Source organism: Oncorhynchus kisutch, linkage group LG11, assembly GCF_002021735.2.
Source record: "Oncorhynchus kisutch isolate 150728-3 linkage group LG11, Okis_V2, whole genome shotgun sequence".
In the NCBI taxonomy this organism is placed as follows: domain Eukaryota; kingdom Metazoa; phylum Chordata; class Actinopteri; order Salmoniformes; family Salmonidae; genus Oncorhynchus; species Oncorhynchus kisutch.
The window spans coordinates 11,454,237-11,481,554 of record NC_034184.2 but is presented as its reverse complement, the minus strand read 5'-3'; the positions used below and the strand labels follow the sequence as shown (position 1 = coordinate 11,481,554).

The 27,318-nt window shown below is 39.7% G+C and overlaps 2 protein-coding genes and 1 long non-coding RNA gene across 4 annotated transcripts in view; 2 read left to right on the top strand and 1 right to left on the bottom strand.

Annotated features, from left to right (window-relative positions):
- Positions 1-2,021: 2,021 nt before the first annotated feature.
- Positions 2,022-7,718, bottom strand: LOC109898945 (transmembrane protein 130). The gene is made up of 7 exons (XM_031835281.1): positions 7,635-7,718; positions 7,362-7,530; positions 6,923-7,068; positions 6,695-6,776; positions 6,320-6,522; positions 5,005-5,117; positions 2,022-4,443 (listed from the first exon to the last, which is right to left on the bottom strand). Exons 1-7 carry the CDS (start codon positions 7,699-7,701, stop codon positions 4,270-4,272), a joined length of 954 nt encoding a protein of 317 aa, XP_031691141.1. The 5' UTR covers positions 7,702-7,718; the 3' UTR covers positions 2,022-4,269.
- Positions 7,719-14,686: 6,968 nt separating this feature from the next.
- Positions 14,687-15,712, top strand: LOC109899185 (uncharacterized). Its single transcript, XR_002256446.2, has 3 exons — positions 14,687-14,772; positions 14,951-15,073; positions 15,179-15,712. It is a non-coding gene; the product is annotated as an uncharacterized LOC109899185 (long non-coding RNA).
- Positions 15,713-19,919: 4,207 nt separating this feature from the next.
- The window catches only part of LOC109899166 (brain-specific angiogenesis inhibitor 1-associated protein 2-like protein 1), a 71,524-nt gene continuing 64,125 nt past the window's right edge, over positions 19,920-27,318 (top strand). Inside the window, exons 1-3 of one of the 2 annotated variants that reach the window (XM_031835280.1) lie at positions 19,920-20,453; positions 21,443-21,518; positions 22,856-22,942. In XM_031835280.1, coding sequence (XP_031691140.1) covers positions 20,403-20,453; positions 21,443-21,518; positions 22,856-22,942 — 214 coding nt within the window. In that variant the 5' untranslated portion in view covers positions 19,920-20,402. The remainder of the gene's footprint in view (positions 20,454-21,442; positions 21,519-22,855; positions 22,943-27,318) is intronic. The other variant, XM_031835279.1, reaches the window with a different exon arrangement.

Here is a 27,318-nt window from a genome sequence, read left to right as displayed (position 1 = left end):
TACAGGGGGAGGGGCAGTTACACCGGAGGGCTAATTACCCCCTACTACCCTATCAAGAGAACATCTCTGGTCATCCCTTCTACCTCTGATCTGGTAGACACACTAAACTCTGGCTATATTTAAAATTGTGCCTTCAGGCTTGCTTAAAATATGTGAAATTATTTATACTTTTACTTTTGATACGTAAGTATATTTTAAGCAATTACATTTACTTTTGACACTTAAGGATCCCCCCTTTTTTCAATTTTCGCCAAAAATGACATAACCAAATATAACTGCTTGTATATTCTTGGTACCATTTGAAAGGAAACACTTTGAAGTTTGTGGAAATGTGAAAGGAATGTAGGAGAATATAACACAATAGATCTGGTAAAAGATAATACAAAGAAAAAAACAACCGTTCTTTTGTATTTTTACCATCACTTTTGAAATGCAATGAAAGGCTGCCATTTAGATTTGGGCCACTAGATGGCAGCAGTGTATACGCAAAGTTTTAGACTGATCCAAGGAACCCTAGAATTTCTGTTCAAAATGTTGTATCAAGACTGCCCAAATGTGCCTAATTTGTTTATTAATAACTTTTCATGTTCAAAATTGTGCACTCTCCTCAAACATTAGCATGGTATTCTTTCACTGTAATAGCTACTGTAAATTGCACAGTGCAGTTAGATTAACAAGAATTTAAGCTTTCTGCCAATATCAGATATGTCTATGTACTGGGAAATGTTCTTGTTACTTACAACCTCATGCTAATTGCATTAGCCTACGTTAGCTCAACCATCCCGTGGAAGGGACACCGATCCCAAATCATTTTTAAATATACAAGTAGGAAAGCCTTTAGATAAATTATCCACTTGTTTAGAATGAAACATTTAGATATTTTATTTGTAAAGTAGTAACTCCCCCATCCCCTTGGGGCTAGTTACCCCTTTAAGGTTATGAATGTATTTCTATTTGTCATTTAGACAGTGACTAGCCCAGTTTGTGCTAGTTCATGCTAACTTGTGAGCTAGCAATTTCACTAACAGTAAATGTTAGTTACCTAGCTAGGATATGTTAGTAAACTGCTAGGAGTACTAGCTAGCATCCTTACTACCAGAATGTCTGAGTTAAAATACATTCAAAAAAGATAACGTAACTTAATTTCAGTTGCAAATGTTTCCACTAGTGACTGATAGCTTTACCGTTAATGCAATTGTATAGCCTTTTAGCTATTTTACACAACATTTTATGGCATATAGCTATATAGCGATCTAAGTTTTTAAGAGAGAGCTTTTCACTTGGCATCTCTCCCCCTGTTTTCAGTCACAGGTGGGTACTGGATTAGGTGTGAGCAGTGCAAAATGTGGGCTCGTGAGTTGCGCTCCAATTTTACTGGGGATAGATTTATTTGTGCCCTACAGGTACAAATTAGAATTGTGCAATAGCAGAGCATAAGAAAGTTGCCACCAATGTTACACTGAGTTACGATATTTTTATTAAATGTTATTTCCAATGTTATTTGATGTTATTATTTATTATCCATCCCAATATTATATTCCAATGAATTATTTATTTTATGAATTGAAAACAACTATTGAAAACCTTTTGCTCCTGAATGTAATTTCAAAGACTGCTGGGATTCAAATTCATATTTAGTGCAATTGTACATAATGGATTTTATGTAAAAGGAACAACAAAGAAAGAACAAAGAAAATGAATGTGCAGGTCAGTTAAAAAGAGTGACTTTAAATCAAATCTCCTCATAGTGCCCCTATTAATGGTGACATGTGCAACACCATTTCCCCCAATATTTTATTTAAATAATTAAAATAAGACTACTAGACTTAGCTTTTAAGTATTACTTACTAAAGAATTTCTAAATGAAACGGATTACATGGATTTGAACACAATTGTGTGAAACCCTATGCCATAATATTCTACCAGGGGGAGTTACTTTCTTTAAATGCTCCACTTTTCTAAAAACAACATTTCATGAAATAACTGGGGGGTAACTTAAAAAGTGTAAACTATAGCCATTTATTTCCCTTGATAGTTTATTCGCCTAAGCATGATATTCATCCACAATCCAATTTTCATCCAAACTTAGCTTTTTTTGTGTCAGCAATTATACATTGTTCTCAGGGGGGGCTAGTTACCCCCTAGTAACCTAAGTACATGAATTGCACAATATTCCTGTCCTGCAGAGTATTCCAAATGTAACGAGTACTTTTGGGTGTCAGAGAAAATGTACTGAGTAAAAGGTACATTGTAGTTTTTATGTATTTTTAATTTTACCTTTACATTCTAACACTCTAACCACTATGCTACCCTGCCGCCCCTGTGAAGTAGTGTAAAAGCTGTCAAAAATATCAATAGTAAAGTACAGATTCTCCAAAAAACAACTTAGGTAGTACTTTAAAGTTTTTTTTACATAAGTACTTTACACCACTGCGAACATTCACTTTGACTAATATTCTATCCGGTCTCTGCATTGTTCAATTGGGGTACATTATACCATAAAGTGGTAAAAATAGAAAAATATATATCAAATAGAAAAATACATAAAATAACAATTCATATTATTTAATGATTGTGGGTGCGTAACATGAAGTAGGCCTACAACTCAAGTTAGATTGTATTGTAAGATACCATTCAGATACATAATACCTTTGGTACAGTCGTGAGCAGCAAGTAGGTTACAGTCGTGAACAGCAAGATAAATATGTAGAAATAATGGCGACAGATGTCGATTACCCAACAAATACATACATTTTGGGGGACAATAACCTGTGAATAACATTGTAAATATAACAAGACTTCTTACTGACAATGACGCTTGATTTATTTTTACTTTCATTATTGACTTTCTTGGCATTCCATAAAAACATTTTGTAAATTAAATTAAAATGTTCTAAAGATGTTGATGAGTCACACTCCCAAACCCAAATTAAAATACAATTTCTGCTAAATAAATATGTAAGCTAAAGCCATCTGTCAATCAAGGTCATTGTCATTAGTCATGAATTCATCTCTGTTGCCCTGACTGAAAGGTGGGTTTGGTGACAGCAGAGGAATAACTCGGCCCAAAAGCTGTCTTCTCCAGCAGGTGGCGTTTTGTTGTTGTTTTTTTCCTCTCACCAAGCCAGGTTTTTTGTATGGAGGTCAAAGAGAGTGATTACCAAAAATGTCATGGCTAATTTTCAACATGTGGCTTATTTGATCTAATAGGGGTTTTGTAATGCTTAGGTTGTTATGACTGTACTGATATTAGTCGGATGTGACATAAAAAGCCCCTTATATCAGAGTTCTGCCTGTTATCACACGTGTATCTGCTCTCTCATTGGTTCTGCGTGTTATCACACGTGTATCTGCCTTCTCATTGGCTAGAATGGTCTTACCCGATCTCTTTTCCTCCCATCTGCCTTACATTTTTGAAGACATTTTTTTAATTCTTAGAGTGGCCAATGGAGTATCTGGTCAATATAATGGACCATCTGTGGTGACAGCCAGTATGGTTAGGTAATACCAGCAATGTATATATAAAACTGGATTGCTTATGCTATCTATTTGCCATTGAGAGGCTTTGAAGCCGTCGATCTGCATTTTGGCACTCCCAAGTAGGAGCAGGCCTCCATAGGAATGAATGGAACTCTACAGTATTTCAAATAAATGTTTCAGGGACAAAATTACATGTATTTAAGTATTCTTTTGTTTTAGTGGGGATAGTAACATTAGGAATGAAATGTAATTAAAATGTATGCGATAAGGTGTCTGTAATAGAATAAATGTGGCAAGAATGAATATAGACATGAATAAATGCATTTCTATAGCTTCCCAAAATGTTTATACAATGGTGGGGGAGTGCCAAAATGGAGGCATGGTGGATTCAACACAGCACCACTGATCAGTCATCTAGCGTATATATAAATCACTGGGTAATAATACACATTAGGACACTTCCCTACAGGGTTACTGGCAGCTGTCATCTATTATAGAGGATCCAATCCTCTAAAACCCCTTGGATGGATATTTAGTTTTCGAGGTCAGGCTTTTGGCTGGGTCTGAGGATGAGATCATCAGAGGCAAAATAGTGTAAGTATAACATCCACACAGACAGGAGAATGTAATCTACATCGGTATTACATCACTGACAATGTATAGTTCAATGTTACTGGTGCCATATATTCATCTCAAACAATACATTGTTAGCAAACTATTAACATTTGACTTGAATCAGTCCAACACAAAGCTCAAATCAAAGTGTATAGAAGTAGAAGAACTAGAAGACTAGTTGCGGTAGGATTTGGCGACAGATCTGGTCCCGTGCTGTAGAAGGGGTTGGACCTCTTCGTTCTTTGGCCTGGACACATAGAGATCACTACTGATATCAGGGATGTCCTGTTGTGGCTGCAGTTCCATGTTCAAACTGGAGTTCAAAGTGGCGTTACTGGACTTAGACATCTGTAAAATAAAAAATGCATATTTACACTGACACACAAGTGTTTTTTGGAGTTTGTAGGGCTGCATTGTCTGAATATTTATTAGTAGTTTCATATTGAACAAGAACAAATACACTGTGCAAACCCCCATCACTTGACAGCAGTGATGTAGAGTTCAGTAAACCTTGAGTCCGAGTCTGAATCCAAGTCTGAGTCTTTTGGTAGTGCTAAAAGCTGCAGTCCAACCATTTGCTAAGCTACATTTCATTACAATGTTTCACGTTTGTAAGGCTGATTAGATAATACAGTTATCTATCATTGCTGCTGGTGGAGTCCGAGTCATGTCACGAGTCATGAGAATTGTGAGTCGAGTCTGAACCAAAACTAAGTCCTGCACTCAAGTACTACAACACTGCTTGACAGCGCTTTTTACTGCTACGAACAATTTTTGGAGTTGATCGTTAGTCAATTTGTTAGGTATATATCACCCTCATGTGGACATATTGTAGAATAGCTTCCTTTCTTTGGGATAAGTACTGATACAGGGCCTAACATTCAACAAGTCCCTCTGTCAGTCTCCTACCTGTGGTTTGTTGTTGTGTCCATTCTTAGTGCGACAGGCTATAACAGTGATGAAGGCGAGTATTACCAAGATGATCCCAGTACATGTCAGGGTGAAGAGCAGGTTAATGGGGGCTAGAAGAAGACAAAGAGAGAATTGTTTTTCTACAGTATTACGTGATGCAGTTAGACAAGCTTGAATACTGGTCAGACGTTCTACAAGCAGAATTGATTTTCTTTCACAATTAACTCCCGATTAGTAACTGTCATACTCCCGAGTATATGCATACATGATTATTAGCATGTCTCCTCTTATCTTAACTTTGTGCACCATTGAATCATGTTCCTATTTACACAAACCATCATCATTCTTTTAGTCTTCTGGTTTCAAACTATCTATTTGTTATGCATTAAAATGAGATCACAAGCTTCCTGAAACTCCTCTGTAACGATACCATCCAACACAAATCAATTCACCACAGGAGACAAATGCAGTATGGGGTGTGGGTCCTGCTGTTAAATTGCTCTCCTCCAGAACTTCCTCAACCCTGCCCACTGTCCCACTGACGTCTTTTCATTTCTCTGAACACACTATCACTCGGTTCAGCTGAAGATTACAGGAAGAACCATGAAATCTAAAGAGGTAAATTCTCATCAAAACCTCTTGTACCACCAGAACTGCTGAGGGACACTGTACTAATAGATGGATCATTTGTACCATATCAAACCATTTATACTGTATTCAAATCAAATCAAATTGTATTTGTCACATGCTCCGGATACAACAGGTCGCAGACCTTACTGTGAAATGCTTACTTACAAGCCCTTAACCAACAATGCAGTTCAATAAAGAGTTAAAATAATATTTACTAAATAAATAAAAAATATTCAAATAAAAATAACAATAACGAGGCCATATACAGGGGGTACCGGTAGCGAGTCAATGTGTACAGGTTACTCAAGTTAACCTGGCAGGGGTAAAGTGACTATACATAGATAATAAACAGAGAGTAGCAGCAGTGTAAAAAAAAAGGAGGGGGGGAGTGGTCAATGTAAATAGTCCGGGTGGCTAATTGATTAATTGTTCAGCAGTCTTATGGCTTGGGGGTAGAAGCTTCCTTTTGGTCCTAGACTTTGCGCTCCTGTATCGCTTGCCGTGTGGTAGCAGAGAGAAAAGTCTACCGTATGACTTGGGTGGAGTCTTTGATAATTTTTTGGGCCTTCCCAAAAAAGTGAGAGGACAAAGTGTGAACTGTACTGTACTATCCTGTAGCTTCTGCCTAGCGTGACTAATGTGGACCAAATCTCCACAGACCACATGATAACACCAGACTTACGATCTCTCCTCACAAAGATGTTGTAGGAGGTCTGCAGTTTGCTGATGTTGTTGCGGGCGCTGATGTCCAGACAGTGGACTCCTAAAGCTGTGAAGGTGTGATTCAGTGTCATGGTGTTCTCATACAGCATGGTCAGGTGACAGCCTGTAGGGGTTGCTGATACACAGTTCTGTAGGAACCTCCAACAGACCCACATGGGAGGACTAGAGAGAGAGAGAGAGAGAGATGATGAGAATAAATACAACACACCCACATTGGAAGACTAGGAAACAGAGAGAGGAGAGAGAGAATAAATGAGCTGATTATTTGATGTGTTATACATGTTTAGTATGTTGTGTGTGTTAATTGTGTGGCCTACTGAGAAATTGTACCCACCTTCCATCCACATGAACAACCAGACTGTTGTTTCTGGAAACCTCGAAACTCAAAGGGCTCAACTCAATATTTCTGATGGCGTCTGGAAAATAGCAGAGATGTGCAATACACCTACATTGATGTTGTGGTGTCACTTACTTTATGGTAAACCTAATGTGATATTTAAAAGCTCTACTATTTCAAACCAGATAATTATGAACAACAATGATGTGTATTCTGTCTACCTACCCAAAACTGTAACGTCCATGGTGTATACCCCAGTTAGTGGAGTAGAGGTTTTGTTCACTTGGGCCCCAACTCTCAGCCGCAGAGTGTAGTTTCCAGGGGATGAGTAGTTATAGTGCACAGACGGCTCCGATCCCTTCCGCACCTCTCTTACAAAACCAGAATATTTATTGGTTGATTGATTGGGAAAAAAATATGCACCATGGACAACCCAGGGATAACAGGTTAAAGCATTTCCACTTGTTTCTAACGTGATCCCTGATGGAATACATTCAACACTGACAAGACAACAGAAACCACAGTAATCCTTACAGTAAAAAAACAGCATCACACAATATCGAATAAATAAATAACAAATGAAACAACCACATAATATTTAAATGTATAGCCTAAACTACAAAACATACATTCGATGATAAACAGGCAGTCCACATAGGCCTACCCGTTGCCGAAGTCCCAGGTATAGTTGAATCTGGCAGTGCGTAAAGTGTTCCTTGGATCGAACAGTTCAAACTTTGTCTCGGTTGGAACTTCCGTGGCCAGCTCCTTGTCCCGCAGATAAGTCACATTTCCTTCCCTCTGAATGAAGCTGAGCTTGCCTGCAATATTTTCTGAATAAAAAATGTAAACAACATAAGTTTACTTTACATTTTGTTAAAAAAACGTATTGTATTAAATGTTATGCGTAAAATGTTATGCGTAAAAGTAAACCTACGAAGATTGCTCAAACCGTCTGTCGCGAGCCCCAAAACTTGGGGGCTCAGAATCAGTGGAAGTGACATGACGACCAACCCAATTATATTTCTGAAATCATAAACCAGAAGTTCACAAAATTAAGTTACATTTACTGTAATGAAATTCTGCTTTTTTGCCCAAATATTACACATACAACACATCATATTTACCGATACATTTGCGCTTGTCCGCTCACAGAAGAGGAAAATGGTGTAGGATACTTCAGGACTAAGAAATTGAGAAATGGGGACAGTCTTCAGATGGCCAACCGATAGTAGATGCCTCGTCAGCCGGTGGCAGCAAATTGTTCATGCCCTTTATGTTTCCCGGATATACGTAATAGCTTGAAATCATGTCCATGCGTTTTAGCCATATGTGTCAGATGAGCCCAAAAGCTGTTGTGTCTCACTATTGTACGTCGCTCTGGATAAAAGCGTCTGCTAAAAGACTCAAAAGTTAACGTGTTGGAAGTCGCTGTTGATAGTGGAGGTATTTAAAAAATCAAATCAAATCAAATTTATTTATATAGCCCTTCGTACATCAGCTGATATCTCAAAGTGCTGTACAGAAACCCAGCCTAAAACCCCAAACAGCAAGCAATGCAGGTGTAGAAGCACATTTTTAACATTTTTATACCTATATTTAACTCGGAAAGTCAGTTAAGAACACATTCTTTACACAAACCATCATCATTCTTTTAGTCTTCTGGTTTCAAACTATCTATTTGTTATGCATTAAAATGAGGTCACAAGCTTCCTGAAACTCCTCTGTAATGATACCATCCAAAACAAATCAATTCACCACAGGAGACAAATGCAGTATGGGGTGTGGGTCCTGCTGTTAAATTGCTCTCCTCCAGAACTCCTTAGCTGCATTCCTCAACCCTGCCCACTGTCCCACTGACATCTTTTCATTTCTCTGAACACACTATCACTCGGTTCAGCTGAAGATTACAGGAAGAACCATGAAATCTAAAGAGATAAATTTTCATCAAAACCTCTTGTACCACCTGAACTGCTGAGGGACACTGTACTAATAGATGGATCATTTGTACTATATCAAACCATTTATACTGTATTCAAATCAAATCAGCCTAAAACCCCAAACAGCAAGCAATGCAGGTGTAGAAGCACATTTTTAACATTTTTATACCTATATTTAACTCGGAAAGTCAGTTAAGAACACATTCTTAAATACAATTACTACTCTGGGCCAATTGTGCGCCACCCTATGAGATTCCCAATCACCGCCGGTGATACACTCTGGATTTGAACTAGGGGGTATGTAGTAACGCCTCAAGCACTGAGATGCAGTGCTTTAGACCATTGCGCCACTCCAGAGGTAGGACACTTGACATCCCTCATTGACTTTATGACCCACATCAAAAATGTGCAGGACACGTCTTAGGAATGGCTATTTGTTCCTCCTATTTACCGAGCAAATCACATTTTATGGGTCACATGCGCAGAATAGAACATGTGTAGGCTTTACAGTGAAATGCTTACTCATGAGCCCATTTCCAACAGTGCAGAGTTAAAAAGTAAGACAAATATTTGCTGAATAAAAAGTAAATAGTAACACAATAAAAAGTAATATCAAAGGTATATACGAGCTGTATCGAGTCAATGTACAAGGGTACAAGTAGTTGAGGTAATTGAGGTAATACATGTGGGCAGAGGTAAAATTGACTAGGCAATCAAGATAAATGATAAACAGAGTAGCAGCAGCAGCTATGTACAATGTGTGTGTTGGAGTGTCAGTGTAGTATGTGTGTGAGTGTGGGTAGAGTCTAGTGAGTGTGCATAGAGTGCAAAACCATTTATTTTTTATATTTTTTATTTCACCTTTATTTAACCAGGTAGGCAAGTTGAGAACACCTTTATTTAACCAGGTAGGCTAGTTGAGAACAAGTTCTCATTTACAACTGCGACCTGGCCAAGATAAAGCAAAGCAGTGCTACACAAACAACAACACAGAGTTGCATATGGAATAAACAAACATACAGTCAATAACACAATAGAAAAAAAAGAAATTCTATATACAGTGTGTGCAAATGGCGTGAGGAGGTAAGGCAATAAATAGGCCATAGCAGCGAAGTAATTACAATTTAGCAAATTAACACTGGAGTGATAGATGTGCAGATGATGTACAAGTAGAAATACTGGCGTGCAAAAGAGCAGAAAAGTAAATAAAAACAATATGGGGATGAGGTAGGTAGATTGGATGGGCTACTTTCAGATGGGCTGTGTACAGCTGTAGCAACCGGTTAGCTGCACAGATAGCTGATGTTTAAAGTTGGTGAGGGAAATATAATTCTCCATCTTCAGCGATTTTTGCAATTCGCTCCAGCCATTGGCAGCAGAGAACTGGAAGGAAAAGCTGCCAAAGGAGGTGTTGGCTTTGGGAATGACCAGTGAGATATACCTGCTGGAGCGTGTGCTACGGTTGGGTGTTGTTATCGTGACCAGTGAGCTGAGATATGGCGGAGCTTTACCTAGCAAAGACTTATAGATGACCTGGAGCCAGTGGGTCTGGCGACGAATATGTAGCAAGGGCCAGCCGACTAGAGAATACAGGTTGCAGTGGTGGTGGGTGGTATATGGGGCCTTGGTGACAAAACCGATGGCACTGTGATAGACTGCATACAGTTTGCTGAGTAGAATGTTGGAGGCTATTTTGTAAATGACATCGCCGAAGTCGAGGATCGTTAGGATAGTCAGTTTTACGAGGGTATGTTTGGCGGCGTGAGAGAAGGAGGATTTGTTGCGAAATAGGAAGACGATTCGAGATTTAATTTGGGATTGGAGATGTTTCATATGATTCTGGAAGGAGATTTTACAGTCTAGCCAGACACCTAGGTATTTGTAGTTTTCCACATATTCTAAGTCAGAACCGTCCAGAGTAGTGATGCTAGTCGGGCGGCGGGTGCGGGCAGCGAACGGTTGAAAAACATGCATTTAGTTTTACTAGCTTTTAAGAGCAGTTGGAGGCCATGGAAGGACTGTTGTATGGCATTGAAGCTCGTTATGAGGTTTGTTAGCACAGTGTCCAAAGAAGGGCCAGATGTATACAAAATGGTGTCGTCTGCGTAGAGGTGGATCAGTGAATCACCCGCAGCAAGAGCGACATCGTTGATATATACAGAGAAAAAGAGTTGGCCCGGGAATTGTACCCTGTGGTACCCCCATAGAGACTCCCAGAGGTCCGGACAGCAGGCCCTCCAATTTGACACACTGAACTCTGTCTGAGAAGTAGTTGATGAACCAGGCAAAGCAGTCATTTGAGAAACCAAGGCTGTTGAGTCTGCAGATAAGAATACAGTGACTGACAGAGTCGAAAGCCTTGGCCAGGTCGATGAAAATGGCTGCACAGTACTGTCTTTTATCGATGGCGGTTATGATATTGTTTAGTACTTTGAGAATGGCTGAGGTGCACCCGTGACCAGCTCGGAAACCGGATTGCACAGCGGAGAAGGTACGGTGGGATTCTAAATGGTCAGTGATCTGTTTATTAACTTGTCTGTTTATTAACTTAACTTTAAATTAAGATAAATAAATAAATGATAAAGGGGTTCAATGTAAATTGTCTGGGTTGTCGTTTGATTAATTGTTCAGCAGTTTTATGGCTTGGGGGTAGAAGTTGTTCAGGTGCCTTTTGGTCAGAGACTTGGTGCTCTTGTATGTACGTTTTACGAGATCTTCAGTTTCTTGGCAATTTCTCACATGGAATAGCCATCATTTCTCAGAACAAGAATAGACTGACGAGTATCAGAAGAAAGTTCTTTGTTTCTGAGCCTGTAATCGAGTGCACAAATGCTGATGCTCCAGATACTCAACTTGTCCAAAGAAGGCCAGATTTATTGCTTCTTTAATCAGATCAGTTTTCAGCTGTGCTAACGTAATTGCAAAAAGATTTTCTAATACTCAATTAGCCTTTTAAAATGATAATCTTTGATTAGCTAACACAACATGTCATTGGAACACAGGAGTGATGGTTGCTGATAATGTCACGGCCGTCGTCGGAATGAGACCAAGGTACAGCGTGGTGAGCGTAAATTTTCTGTTATTTGTTAAAATGTCACCAACAAAACAAGAAATAACAAAAACGACCATGCCGCTTACAAGGACTATCGTACCCCTAACAAAGACAACTTCCCACAATCAGAACAGGGAAAAAAGGCTGCCTAAGTATGATTCCCAATCAGAGACAACGATAGACAGCTGTCCCTGATTGAGAACCATACCCGGCCAAAACATAGAAATACACAAACCTAGAAAACAGAACATAGAATGCCCACCCAAATCACACCCTGACCAAACCAAATAGAGACATAAAAAGGCTCTCTAAGGTCAGGGAGTGACAGATAATGTATATAGATATTCCATAAAAAAATATTTTCCAGCTACAATAGTCATGTATAACATTAAAATGTCTACACTGTATTTCTGATCAATTTGATGTTATTTTAATGGACAAAAAAAAGGCTTTTCTTTCAAAAACAAGGACATTTCTGAATGACCCCAAACTTTTGAACAGTAGTGTGTGTATATATACGTATATATCCACTGATTCTTTAAAAATATAAATGCCTCATAAACTTACTTCAACTCTCACACTCCATGAGGTCCCAAAACATAAGCTTGATTTCTCTGGTGTTTGTAAACATTGAAAATGTAAACAAACACTGTATAGCCTCATAACATGTTTAAAACAATCATTTTGGTCAGTCCATAGCTCTGTCTATTAATCTGAGAGTGGATACATTTCTCCAGGCCCATCCCTCAGCTTTTTACCAAAACAGAGGCGGGACAACCGTTTTGTTATTGTGAATCACAGCCGCGAGCTGCCCAGTGACACAAGCCTACCAGACAGGCTAAATAACTTCTATGCTTGCTTCGGGGCAGGCAACACTGAAGCATGCATGAGAGTATCAGCTGTTCCGGACAACTGTGTGATCACGCTCTCCATAGCCGATGTAAAACCTTTAAACAGGTCAACATTCACAAGGCCACAGAGCCAGATGGATTACCAGGACGTGTACTCCGAGCATGAGCTGACCAACTGGCAAGTGTCTTCACTGACATTTTCAACCTGTCCCTGACCGAGTCTGTAATACCAACATGTTTCAAGCAGACCACCATAGTCCCTGTGCCCAAAAACACCAAGGTAACCTGCCTAAATGACTACCGACCCGTAGCACTCACATCTGTAGCCGTGAAGTGCTTTTAAAGGCTCATATCAACACCATTATCCCAGAAACTCTAGACCCACTACAATTTGCATACCGCCACAACAGATCCACAGATGATGCAACCTCTTTTGCACTCCACAATGCCTTTTCCCACCTGGACAAAAGGAACAAATACATGAGAATGCTATTCATTGACTACAGCTCAGCGTTCAACACCACAGTGCCATCAAAGCTCATCACTAAACTAAACCCGGGGATTAAACACCTCCTTCTGCAACTAAATCCTGAACTTTCTGACAGGCCGTAACCAGGTGGTAAGGGTAGGTAACAACACATCTGCCACACTGATCCTCAGGCAGTAGATGACCAGGAATGTTCTCTTGACAAGTGCGTGAATTGGACCTTTTTCCTATCCTGCTAAGCACTCAAAATGTAACGAGTACTTTTAGGTGTCAAGGAAAATGTATGGAGTAAAAAGTACAGTATTTTCTTTAGGACTGTAGTGAGGTAAAAGTTGTCAAAAATAAAAAATAAAGTTAAAAAAAGTACAGATACCAAAAAAAGCGACTTAAGTAGTACTTGAAAGTATTTTTACTGAAGTACTTTACACCACTGCTCAATTGAGATAATTTCCAGCCACATAGGGCTGCATGATATGGGCAAATAATTTAGGACTTATTTTTAACCAAATGTTGCAAATGCAATTTGTCTTGCGAATTATAGCAAAACGGTTGGAATCTTGGATATATAATGACTATTCTAATTATATAGTTAAAATATAATAGTGGACACTTTGAATACAGTGTTGTTTGAGATGACAACAAATTAAAATGCCAGGGAGGTGTTATTGTGACAGGGAAGGTACTAACGTGTTGATACGTGTTTCCTAGGGGTCCCTATGAGAGTTGGCTACATTGCATGTTTTCTCTTAGCTACTTCATGTAGCTAACATATTCTTGTTTTGCATTATCATCTTTGTTTTAGAAGATACTGTCGGACAAACAACATAATGATTTAGGTCTACACCATCACTGGTATTATCAGGCTGTGTTAGCTAGCTATGTTTGCTCTTACTCAGTACTTTTATTAGCTGTCTATTAGTGGTTAACAATTAGCGTCTCACAAGATGTAGGGCAACTCTCTAAGAAAAGACAAACTAGCTTTTTGCTGATGTAAGAAACACAAACTAATAGTATAATTTATAGAACGCTAGTTGATTTATATTAAGAAGCAAAGTGAAAACAGCATTGTTGTCGTCAACATTGTTGCATGTGGTGCATTGACCATGCAGACTGAACGCAAATGTCTAGCGGTTGAGGAACATCAAATGCGCTCCTTGAGTAACAGGGGGCGTGGCTAGGTCTGTGTGGAAAGTGGCACCGCGAGAATGCGGAGAGAGATCTCAAGAAGTGAAGTAAACCATTAAAATTGACAGTACCCATGGCTTATAACATTTAACAAACCAAACATTCAAATACCGGTATAGAAGGTCAAGTAAAAACCCAAACCTGTCCCTGCATCAATTACCGGTATATTATAAAATGCATATACCTCACGGCTAAAATTCATTTCTATTACTGTTACTGTTAGATAACTGGAAGGATTTATGTGCAACCATTAAACAACATTGAGGTATCTAGCTATAAGTAAACTCTGATCAATCAAATTAATCCGTGTAAATAATTATTATAGCTGGGGTCATTATCCGTTAAGGTAAATATAAAACATCTCAGATAATAACTATTTGAATTTGCACATAAAATAACCTGAAGCTAGTTTTAGTTTTCCTAACACTGACATTTTTCTCTTTATGTCTTCATAAAGGTTACCTCGGTGGAAGCCAACAATCTTCTCCAGTTGGAGCAGTTGGACGGTTGACCACTGAAAGCCCTGACGCCCTACACTTCGGTGAAGCCCGTGAGACAAAGTATGTTAAGCTTTGGTTGACATTTGAGAAAGCAAGAAATGCTAGTTATGCTGAGCGTCATAAAAATGTACCTCTTCAATTTACAATTTACAATTTACTTCGCGAGGTCATTCTTCCGTCACACACCTGGTTAGACAATTTTACAATTGATCATGCTCAAGCTCAAGCACTTTTGCAGGTGCAGCATCCAGAAGTAGGAGGCCTCCTCGCGGTGGGCGACATCGCCATGCTGTCAACAGTACCAACACTGGCCCAGGGGTTTATCCAGATAGTCAGTCTCAAGGCTAACCACTGGTTCACGGTAAGTTACCTCCGCTGCCAGGTAGGTACTGTTAAGGTGTATGACTCTAGTGGTCATGATACCACCCCAGAGTTTCTCTCACAACTCACCTCTCATCTTTTCCAGGGACCTCTTTGACTGTGGAGTGGCCAGCAGTCCAGAAGTAGAGAGGGGGCACAGATTGTGGGCTGTTTGCTATTGCTCTCTGCAGAGATGAGGAACCCTCCATGGCACGATACGATCAGAAATCCATGAGAAAACATATTTCCTCTTGTTTTCAGGCTGGTTACCTGGCGCCATTACCCAGTCCCAATTCCATCCCGATTCCAGCCATGAGTGCACAAAAATAATAATCTGTGAAAATAAATGATGGACACTATACCAAAATGTTTATGTATTAAAATCTGAAATATTGCCAGGTTGGTTTTCACAGCTGTTTCATAGGATGTTTATTATTGTAAATTGTAAGGTGTCTTTTGGTGGTATTTATTTGTTCCACATTATTCAATGTTGTATCCTAGGACCAACAATAGATCCATATATATTCAACCACAAGGGTGTACCAATGAGCCGTGCGAGATAGAACAACATGAAACATAATAGAGGGCTACTGAAATGATGTTATGTCAGTGTAGACAAGGGAAGGGCAGGTAACATAAAAACATGACAGCCAGACAAGCCAGCGTATGAATCAAAGGGATTTGCATATAAATGGAGTGGAAATGAACTGACTTTGTGATCTGTAAGTTAAGTAATGTGTCAAGCAAATTACACGTTTTCTTTGCCATTTCCGAAACATAGCAAAACACTTAAGACATGGATTTCATGTTGTAATGTTAACAAGGTACCACAAAGTAGTTAGAATTAATGTTTTCATTTTATTAGCTAAACCAAACTTGTTAAAACAGCTAAACTGTTGCAAAAATCAGCCCTGTTTGAATAGCAATGATGAAAAGAACTTCATTTAGGCTGCAATGATATCCAAAATTCTAATCATTAGGTCACCACACTGTTGATATAGCAACAAACGCTAATAGTTTATCGAATCCCATTGTGACGTATAGGGAGGCACTATTTGGCATGACAGGCCCCTAAGGGGTGTGTGCTCAGTCCCCTCCTGTACTCCCTATTCACCCTTGACTGCATGGCCAAGCACGACTCCAACACCATCATTAAGTTTGCTGACGACACAACAGTGGTAGGCCTGATCACTGACAATGATGAGACAGCCTATAGGGAGGAGGTCAGAGACCTGGCAGTGTGGTACCAGGATAACAATCTCTCCCTCAATGTGATCAAGACTAAGGAGATGATTGTGGACTAAAGAAAAATGAGGACCAGGCACGCCCACATTCTCATTGACGGGGCTGTAGTGGAGCAGGCTGAGAGTTTCAAGTTCTTTGGTGTCCACATCACCAACATACTATCATGATCCAAACACACCAAGTCAGTCATGAAGAAGGCATGACAAAGCCTATTCCCCCTCAGGAGACTGAAAAGATTTGCCATGGGTCCTCAGATACTCAAAACGTTCTACAGCTGCACCATCGAGAGCATGACTGGTTGCATCACCGCCTGGTATGGCAACTGCTCGGCCTCCAACCGCCAGGCACTACAGAAGGTAGTGCGTTAGGCCCAGTACATCACTGGGGCCAAGCTTCCTGCCATCCAGGACCTCTATACCAGGCGGTGTCAGAGGAAGGCCCAAAAAATTGCCAAGGTCTCCAGCCACCCTAGTCATAGACTGTTGTCTAGGCTACTGCATGGCAAGCGGAACCGGAGCACCAAGTCTAGGTGAAAAAGGCTTCTTAACAGCATGTATCCCCAAGCCATAAGACTCTTGAATAGTTGATCAAGTGGCTACCCGGACTATTTGCATTGTCTCCACCCCTCCCCCACGCTGCTACTACTCTCTGTTTATTATCTATGCATAGCCACTTTACCTCTACTTACATGTACATATTACCTCAATTACCTCGACAAACCAGCACATTGACTCGGTACTGGAACCCCCTGTACATAGTCTTGCTACTGTTATTTTATTGTTGCTCCTTAATTATTTGTTATATTTCTATATTTTTTATTAAAACTGAATTGTTGGTTTAGGTCTTGTAAGTAAGCATTTCACTGTAAGGTGAATGTTGTATTCGGCGCATGTGACAAAAACAATTTGATTTGATTTCCCCTTTAAACAGCTGCATATTATCAAGATATCAAAGTGTCACGAAAAAAAAGTTAAACAATGAGCCTATAGCAAATGCAGCATATGGCATTCATTTTTGACATGTAAATTGTACTTTTCAGTAGAGCTCAAAGCACAAGCGCAGCATTTATTTTTCAACTCGAATCAATGAGCCCAATCAGTCCTCCATGACAACAAAATCATAAACAACAGAGTAGGGCTGGCTAATAAGTCCTTAGTTTTGGGGTTATACTCAGGTAAAACAATTTGCCTAATCTATACTTCCATATTTCCAAGTCCCATTCTTATAGATCAAGGGGTATAACATTTATTGGAATGACTGGAATTCTGATAGACTTTGGTTTTTAATGTAAAGATATCATTTAATCATATTATTTTATATAGTAGAAAGCGATCGGTTAGAAGAAGCCTCCATAACCAACCCATAAAGTAAAATGTAACATCCATATATGGCCAGCTATGTAAACTTTAACATTTATTTATCCTGTAATGGATGTCGTTCAATTGGTAACATACATTTTTGTCTTTATCTAATGCCGCTTAAGGGAAAGTTATCTATTACCATACTGAGTTTGGGCAATCCAAAAGTTATGTTACTGATTACAATTTTGGACATTACAAGTAATTGTAATTGACTACATTTAGAAAGTAACCTACCCAACCCTGGGTATAGAGGTCCTAGATGGCAGGGAACTTGGCCCCAGTGATGAACTGGGCCGTACGCACTACCCTCTGTGGGCCTTGTGGTTGGATGCTGAGCAGTTGCCATACCATGGGGTGATGTAGAACGTTTTGAGGAGCTGAGGGCCCATGCCAAATCTTTTCAGCCTCCTGAGGGGGAAGAGGCTTTGTCGTGCACTCTTCATGACTGTGTTTGTATGTTTGGACCATGATAGGTCCTTTAAGATGTGTACACAGAGGAACTTCAAGCTTTTACTGTACACCTTAGTACTGTACATAGGACTGGCCTATATGATATAAAATTTCAAGCTTATGAAGTCAGCCATGTTCTATCTAGTGCAGTATATAATTATATTGATTAGCAAGACCCTTGTTTGACGTCAGCTAGTTATGACGCTTGCATCTCACTTATGAGCTCAAGTATTGAATATGGCCACAAGATGGAGCCAAACACAGAGAAACAGGACTGGTCCCCTGTGAACGACGACATTCATCGCTTCTGTGAACATCTACGTCACTCTAGAGATAAATTAGTACATGTTTTTCAGAGTTATGGTTCATTTTCAGATTATAGTGAGTAAGACTACATTTGTCAAGTGTATAGGGGCTCCTGAGTGGCGCAGTGGTCTAAGTCACAGCATCTCAATGCAAGAGGTGTCACTACAGTCCCTGTTTTGAATCCAGTCTGTATCACATCCAGATGTGATTGTGAGTCCCATAGGGTGGAGCCAGTGTCGTCCAGGCTTGACCAGGGTAGGCTGTCATTGTAAATAAGATTTTTTTTAAACTGACTTCCCTAGTTAAATACAAATTTAAATAAAGAATAGAACCTAATATGAACTACAGATGCACAATCAAGAGCATCCACTGGAAGCCCAAAAAGATCATCAAGGACATCTATTTTATACCATCTATTGAATCTTGTCTATGCAGGTCGGCCATTAACCCATCATTATATTTATATGTACATATTCTTATTCCATCCATTTATTTAGATTTGTGTGTTTAGGTAGTTATTGTGGAATTGTTAGATATTGCTGCACTGTCAGAACTATAAGCACAATCATTTCGCTACACTGGCAATAAAATCTGCTAACCATGTGTATGTGACCAATACAATTTGATTTGATTTAGTGCTGAGAGATTAGTGCGTTTTGAGGTCTGTTCGGTTTCGGTTCGATTATTAAAAAATAATCACGGTTTTCAGTTTCGACAAAAAAAAATGTAAACATGACATGCGCTATGCATTATGCGGGGTTGAATGCTGCAACAAGACAGAATACAACAATTAATTAAAGTCCCATGATGGTAGTGAATTCCCATTACTGTTTATCAGTTATTAACCAGCACTTATTCACATTACTTTACTTTAATAAAATATTTCAGTTGTTGTGTAGATAAAATTTGTTTTATTTTATGACTTTATTATTTTATTTCAAGTCATCATCTCATCTCTACAGAGCTACTGCCTATGATGTCTGACAAAATCACTATTTTAGAAGTTCTAAAAAAGCCCAGGCCTACATGGAAAACAGCATCAGTCTATTCCATATAAAACAACGTTGTCTTCTCTCCCGAAAGGTTGCTGGATCGAATCCCCGAGCTGACAATGTAAAAATCTATCGTTCTGCGCCTGAGCAAGACACTTGTTCTCACTGTTCCCCGGGCGCCGAAGACGTAGATCTCGATAAAGGCAGCCCTCCGCACCTCTCTGATTCAGAGGGGTTGGGTTAAATGCGGAAGACACATTTCAGTTGAAGGCATTCACTTGTTCAACTGACTAGTTATCCCCTTTCCCTACAACAACCATTAATTAACCACAACAGAATTAGGCACAGAAGGTGTTTACATGAGACTGATGTCGATGGCCAAATTGGTGAATTGATTTTAAAGTAAACCTATTGTGATTTAAATTAATCCGAATGCAACAACAAGAACCGCCCCGGGAGAGTGAGCGCCCAACCCCTATTGTCAATTCCGAGTTGATGATCTACCTAAAACCACAGCACCGAAAGTGCTTGACTCATAAATATCCTATTAAATTACTATAGGGACTATGTGATCATAATCCCTCAAAGTTACAGAATAGGACTAAATGGCAGCCGTCTTGGTCAAGGAGAATTATCATTATAATTATCATTCCTAATTATATGGTTTGACTAAAGCAGTGACGACTCGGATACCACGGTTTCTACCTCCCGCCCCGCGGACACAGTGAGTTTGACTGTCTCGCTGTCAGCGCAGCGGTGAATGCCGGTTTGTTTGGCCACCAGCGAACAGTTGCGTTTCGGCTCTACGTGTACATGCAAGGTGTGACAAATGCCATCACGCGTAAACTACTCCTGGAACAATTAAACAGCCCACCCTTGGATTTGAAAGGAATTCTATAGACTTCGAGTGATTGGCTTTGGTTTTTGGCTTGTTTCTGTTGTTCCATCTTGTAGAGACTGAGAAATAACTGCCAACATGTCTAGGGACCATGACAATGTGAATAAGCTGACCGAAAGTACATACAAGGTAAGCTGGCTTTTTGTTAGGCTATGTTCTCATCATCATAGCTCCCAATTTCTCCACCTTTATAACAACATGGTTTTCGTATGGCCAATGTCCATCGTCGCCTTTGGCAATAGCAGTAGGCTCCAATTGGCTTCAGGTTTAGGGCACAACCAGTTATTATTATAGTAGATACATAAACCCATTCCAAAATATGGTCATAAGCTTGCACAGTGCGTATGGTGAGAGCACGGGTACGCTTGTGACTCGCCCGTGAGAGCGAAAAAGCGCAGTGAAGTAGGCCTAACATTTGCCTTTCCAAATAACTGAAAAAAAACAATATTTTGTCATTTGTCAATTTAAAATGTGGCCAATAATACATGTCTTCTTGTTATTTCATCAATTGTAAGGCCATTTGGTGTACTTGCGTCAAGCTTATCACATGCAAGCAAACCCCACCAGTTCAGTACTCTGCATGTGAAGTCAAACGTGTCAGAAACACTAATTCTACATTGTTTATGACATTCCACAGTTTCAGCTGAAGATAAACCTGTTTCTCTCTGTTTTAATTAGTCTTCCTCCTGTGTTTCTCTCTATCTGGCATGGTGCAACTAGGCCCAATCCCTACCTGGCAGTTCATTGTTTTGTTGAGGGTGTGTCTGGGGAATTGAAACAGGGACTCCAGTCCTGAACAGCATTTTATTGTGGGCCGTTTGAATACGAGTGGGATTGGTTCAATCTGTCCTGTTGCTGCAAATGATTCAAATGTTTTATTTCAGCTTGGAGTTATTTATAGAATTAACACAAACATTTAAACACTTTTTTTATGATGACATTGAGACAATCCTTGATTTGGATTTGTTTATTAGAAACGTCTCATGGTTTATTAACGTATTATTGGTCTCTGTGTATCCACTCCACAACAAGAGATAAAAATTGTGTTTTTGAAACAAAAGATGTGAAGAATAGTTACACTCACTGCCAGTATTATATTGTTCTGCCCCCTCTTGCAGAATGTGATGGAGCAGTTGAATCCAGGACTGAGGAACCTTGTCAATCTGGGGAAGAACTATGAGAAATCTGTAGCCGGTAAGAACATGTCAATGGAGGATGGTTTGAGTCGTGTTCCTCTCAAGGTGTCTTCCTTCAAGAGAGTTGGTCCTTGCCTGTTGCCACTGTGCTGCTTGCTTTTTTTGTGATCTAGTCCCTGTTATATTTTTACATTTTAGTCATTTAGCAGATTCTCTTATCCAGAGCGACTTACACTTTGTGCATTCATCTTCAGGTAGCTAGGTGAGACAATCACATATCACAGTTAGTTCATTCATCTTCAGATAGCTAGGTGAGACAACCACATATCACAGTTAGTTCATTCATCTTCAGGTAGCTAGGTGAGACAATCACATATCACAGTTAGTTCATTCATCTTCAGATAGCTAGGTGAGACAACCACATATCACAGTTAGTTCATTCATCTTCAGGTAGCTAGGTGAGACAACCACATATCACAGTTAGTTCATTCATCTTCAGATAGCTAGGTGAGACAACCACATATCACAGTTAGTTCATTCATCTTCAGGTAGCTAGGTGAGACAATCACATATCACAGTTAGTTCATTCATCTTCAGGTAGCTAGGTGAGACAATCACATATCACAGTTAGTTCATTCATCTTCAGGTAGCTAGGTGAGACAACCACATATCACAGTTAGTTCATTCATCTTCAGGTAGCTAGGTGAGACAACCACATATCACAGTTAGTTCATTCATCTTCAGGTAGCTAGGTGAGACAACCACATATCACATTTAGTTCATCTTCAGATAGCTAGGTGAGACAACCACATATCACAGTTAGTTCATTCATCTTCAGGTAGCTAGGTGAGACAACCACATATCACAGTTAGTTCATTCATCTTCAGGTAGCTAGGTGAGACAACCACATATCACAGTTAGTTCATTCATCTTCAGGTAGCTAGGTGAGACAACCACATATAACAGTTAGTTCATTCATCTTCAGATAGCTAGGTGAGACAACCACATATCACAGTTAGTTCATTCATCTTCAGATAGCTAGGTGAGACAACCACATTATCACAGTCGTAGTAAGTTATCAGAAAAGTCTGCTAGTAGGAAAAGACAAGTGTGAGTGTTTGGGGATTTAGTCAAGGCAATCTGTGAAGAGGTTACTGGTTACTGTCACTTTGTGACGAATGTTGTTATAAACTAGGGTAATATGAACAAAATGTGATTTATTGTCCCAATTTTGGACAAAAGTGAATTAGATGTCTCACATGATACAGTAACACGTTTACTTTTATACTCTGGTTTCAGACACTTAGCCACGACTGGAGCAAGGGGCTGAATATGGTATCATGTAGAGATTGAGGAGATCCATTCATATGATTGTGTTTGTTTGTCTCCTCACAGTGATGACTCTTGCTGGGAAGGCGTACTTTGATGCTGTGTCAAAGATAGGAGAGACTGCTTCCGTGTCCCCTGTCTCCAGAGAATTAGGTAAGTACACACACACACATACAGTTGAAGTCGGAGGTTTACATATACCTTCGCCAAATACATTTAAACTCAGTTTTTCACCATTTCTGACATATAATCCTCGTAAAAATACCCTGTTTTAGGTCAGTTAAGATCACCACTTTATTTTAAGAATGTGAAATTTCAGAATAATAGTAGAGAGAATGATTTATTTCAGCTTTTATTTCTTTCATCACATTCCCAGTGGGTCAGAAGTTTACATACACTCAATTAGTATTTGGCAGCATTGCCTTTAAATTGTTTAACTTGGGTAAAATGTTTTGGGTAGCCTTCCCACAAGCTTCCCACAATAAGTTGGGTGAATTTTGGCCCATTCCTCCTGACAGAGCTGGTGTAACTGAGTCAGGTTTGTAGGCCTCCTTGCACGCATACGTTTTTTTCAGTTCTGCCCACAAATTTTCTATATGATTGAGGTCAGGGATTTGTGATGGCCACTCCAATACCTTGACTTTGTTGTCCTTAAGCCATTTTGCCACAACTTGGAAGTATGCTTAGGGTCATTGTCCATTTGGAAGACCCATTTTGTAACCAAGCTTTAATTTCCTGACTGATGTCTTGAGATGTTGCTTCAATATATCCACATAATTGTCCTGCTTCATGATGCCATCTATTTTGTGAAGTGCACCAGTCTCTATTGCAGCAAAGCATCCCCACAACATGATGCTGCCACCCCCGTGCGTCACGGTTGGGGTGGTGTTCTTCGGTTTGCAAGCTTCCCCCTTTTTTCTCCAAACATAACGATGGTCTTTATATATTTTTGTTTCATCAGACCAGAGGACATTTCTCCAAAAAGTACGATCTTTGTCCCCATGTGCAGTTGCGAACCGTAGTCTGGCTTTTTTATGGCGTGTTTTGAGCAGTGGCTTCTTCCATGTGAGCGGCCTTTCAGGGTATGTTGATATAGGACTCATTCTACTGTGGATATAGATACTTTTGTACCTTTTTCCTCCAGCATCTTCACAAGGTCCTTTGCTGTTGTTCTGGGATTGAGTTGCACTTTTTGCACCAAAGTACGTTCATCTCCAGGAGACAGAACGGCTGCGGCTGCGGGGTCCCATGGTGTTTATACTTGCGTACTGTTGTTTGTACAGATGAACTTGGTACCTTCAGGCGTTTGGAAATTGCTCCCAAGGATGAACCAGACTTGTGGAGGTCTACTATTTTTTTCTGAGGTCTTGGCTGATTTCTTTTGATTTTCCCATGTCAAGCGAGGAGGCACAGAATTTGAAGGTAGGCCTTGAAATACATCCACGGGTACACCTCCAATTGACTCAAATTATGTCAATTAGCCTATCAGAAGCTTCTGAAGCCATGACATAATTTTCTGGAATTTTCCAAGCTGTTTAAAGGCACAGTCAACTTAGTGTATGTTAACTTCTGACCCACTGGAATTGTGATACATTGAATTGTAAGTGAAATAATCTGTCTGTAAACAATTGTTGGAAAAATGACTTGTGTCATGCACAAAGTAGATGTCCTAACCGACTTGCCAAGACTATAGTTTGTTAACAAGAAATGTGTAGAGTGGTTGAAAAACAAGTTTTAATGACTCCAACCTAAGTGTATGCAAACGTCCGACTTCACCTGTACACACACACACACACACACACACACACGCACACACACACACACGGTAATGAATCCGTCATTAGTCCTAGACACAGGTTGTTCTTCCCTCTCTTGGTGCTGAATCACCACCCATTATGTTAAAGTGCTGCTGGAGACATTGAGGTGACCCTTTTCCCCAGATTTTTATGATCCATTAAGTAGGTTCTTATGTTTGTCACCATCCTCCATGATGGACTGCTGGGTGGATAAGGCCAACAAATGGCTTCATCTGTGTTCATGTCACACATATATTATTGTTATAGTGGCTGTTATCCACAGAAAATGGTCAAATATAATGTATTTTTCATAATGTAGTGCTATAGAACTTTAATAGCCTGGTAGCAGATCAGTTTGTGTTTCTAGCCAACTGAATCTAGCGTTACAAAATGGAACACCAAATGCATATGGAATATTGGTTTAGAATGGGGAATGTCCATTTGAGGAATTCTAATTAAGTCTGGAGCTGTTCCTACTCTATTTCTATGGTTCCTCCTCTGCTGATCAGACTGGCCTCAGTCAGCGAGACTGGCCTCAGTCAGCGAGACTGGCCTCAGTCAGCGAGACTGGCCTCAGTCAGCGAGACTGGCCTCAGTCACCGAGACTGGCCTCAGTCAGCGAGACGGTGTGAATTCTCTCACGCGTTACAGAGCAGGGCAGCAAACACATTGAACAAACAGACTGACAGAAGAGGACACTATTCCCACCATCACATCTATCTTTCCCTTCATCTGCTACCCTTCTCTCCTCTTCCCCTCTCAGGGGCCAGAGTAAAGCTTTTATTGTTGTAAAGATATAGACACTGAAATTGCTGGAGTTTGATGACTAACATTTTTAGTGTGACCCCTTGTTCGATTTAATTTATTGTTGTTTGGAACATGTTCATGCTCCAAGATGTAAAACTAGACAGTGTGCCCTCAGCAGACCAAACCTCATGTCTCAGTGTGCCCTCAGCAGACCAAACCTCATGTCTCAGTGTGCCCTCAGCAGACCAAACCTCATGTCTCAGTGTGCCCTCAGCAGACCAAACCTCATGTCTTAGTGTGCCCTCAGCAGACCAAACCTCATGTCTTAAATAGAGTAGTGTAATAGAGCAGCATCTGCGTCCGTCAGTGAGTTTGGCACGTGGCATATACATAGAATGGCTACGAAATGATAAGTGTAGGATCCTGTGTTTTTCTCGACCACTAGACCAGACCAGGATAAACTCTTACCCTCCTTATAGGCTACAACTAGAGTTCAGAGTTTTCCCTTGTTTAGCAATGTAGTCAATAAATACTTAAGGCCCTAATAATAATAGATAACCAATAAGGGACCATATCAAGCCAACATTTTAGCTCCATTCTGCCTGACACGGGCCTATTTGACCTCCTGGTTGGGGCTGTGACATTGAGAAAGGTAAAGGGTGTTGTTAACAGATAGAACAATCAGCTTATCACTTAATACGACTTGGCATTTTTTGATAAGTAAGTCATTGACTGCTAAGCGCTAATGGACATTCCTGCGTGTTTTCACTTCAAAGAAAACTGCTGGGCTTTCAGATGTTTTAGATGTGTGAAATCTGAAGAAAATAACTTTAAACAGAAAATCTGACATCTATTTATGTAGTCCTATTAACTTTTGTGTCACGCCAACCTCCCTCATTTCAATAGGAGAAATTCATACAATTGGAAAGTACAGCCCATGACTCAATTCCAGCTCAAATTAATTAGTGGCTCTATTGACTCCATTTTGGCTCAAGGGAATTGAGCAGTAGAATGACCTGGCTCTGCAAACAAGAGGGTCAGAAAGAAACTGAAGGAGCCCAGACAGCCAGCCTCCTTCCTGGTATTCAGTGTCATGGAAAGACCTGATTGTTCTGAGAAACATACTGTCCATGTCTCATCACAAGGGAGCACATACAGTGCCTTTTCAATATTTTGTTGCATTACAGCGTGGTTTTAAAATGGATTAAATTGTGATTTTATGTCACTGGCCTACACACTGGCCCCATCATGTCAAAGTCTAATTGTTTTTAATAAATGTTTACAAATTAATTAAAAATGAAAAGCTGAAATGTCACATAATAAATTGCATTGGACTCACTCTGTGTGCAATAATAGTGTTTAACATGATTTTTGAATGACTACTTCATCTTTGTACCCCACACATAAAATGACCTGTAATGTCCCTCAGTAGTGAATTTCAAACACAGATTCAACCACAAAGACCAGGGAGGCTGTCCAATGCCTTGCAAAGAAGAGTAGAGGAAGGACACGACTAGAAAACAAAGAAAATAGAACTATTGTAAAATAGATTGTGACTGTAAAATATATAGAGTATGTTTCAGCTGGAAGTAGAAGCCTAAGTGTTATTGTTCATTATTTTACTCCAATTAGGGGACGGGTGGTACGGTTAGTGGAAAATATATTTTGTAAAGATAAGTATAGTACCAGTCAAAAGTTTGGACACACCTACTCATTACAGGGTTTTCATTTATTTTTTACTATTGTCTACATTGTAGAATAATAGTGAAGACATCAAAACTATGAAATTACACATATGGAATCATGTAGTAACAAAAAAAGTGTTAAACAAATTAAAATATATTTTATATTTGAGGCTCACCCTTTGCCTTGATGACAGCTTTGCACACTCATCATACACACTCAGTATCTATACTGTATATTTACCCCAAAATATATGGGAGATTGGAAATGATGCAGACAATTACAGTGATGGAAGCTACAATC

Bases quoted from the DNA above. Each gene is read 5' to 3' on its own strand.
- LOC109898945 (XM_031835281.1), bottom strand. From the start codon at position 7,701: ATGTCACTTCCACTGATTCTGAGCCCCCAAGTTTTGGGGCTCGCGACA. The intron at 7,531-7,634 runs GTAGGTTTACTT...TTTTTTATTCAG, and splicing joins AGACGGTTTGAGCAATCTTC to AAAATATTGCAGGCAAGCTC. The intron at 4,444-5,004 runs GTAGGAGACTGA...TTTATTTTACAG, and splicing joins GACACAACAACAAACCACAG to ATGTCTAAGTCCAGTAACGC.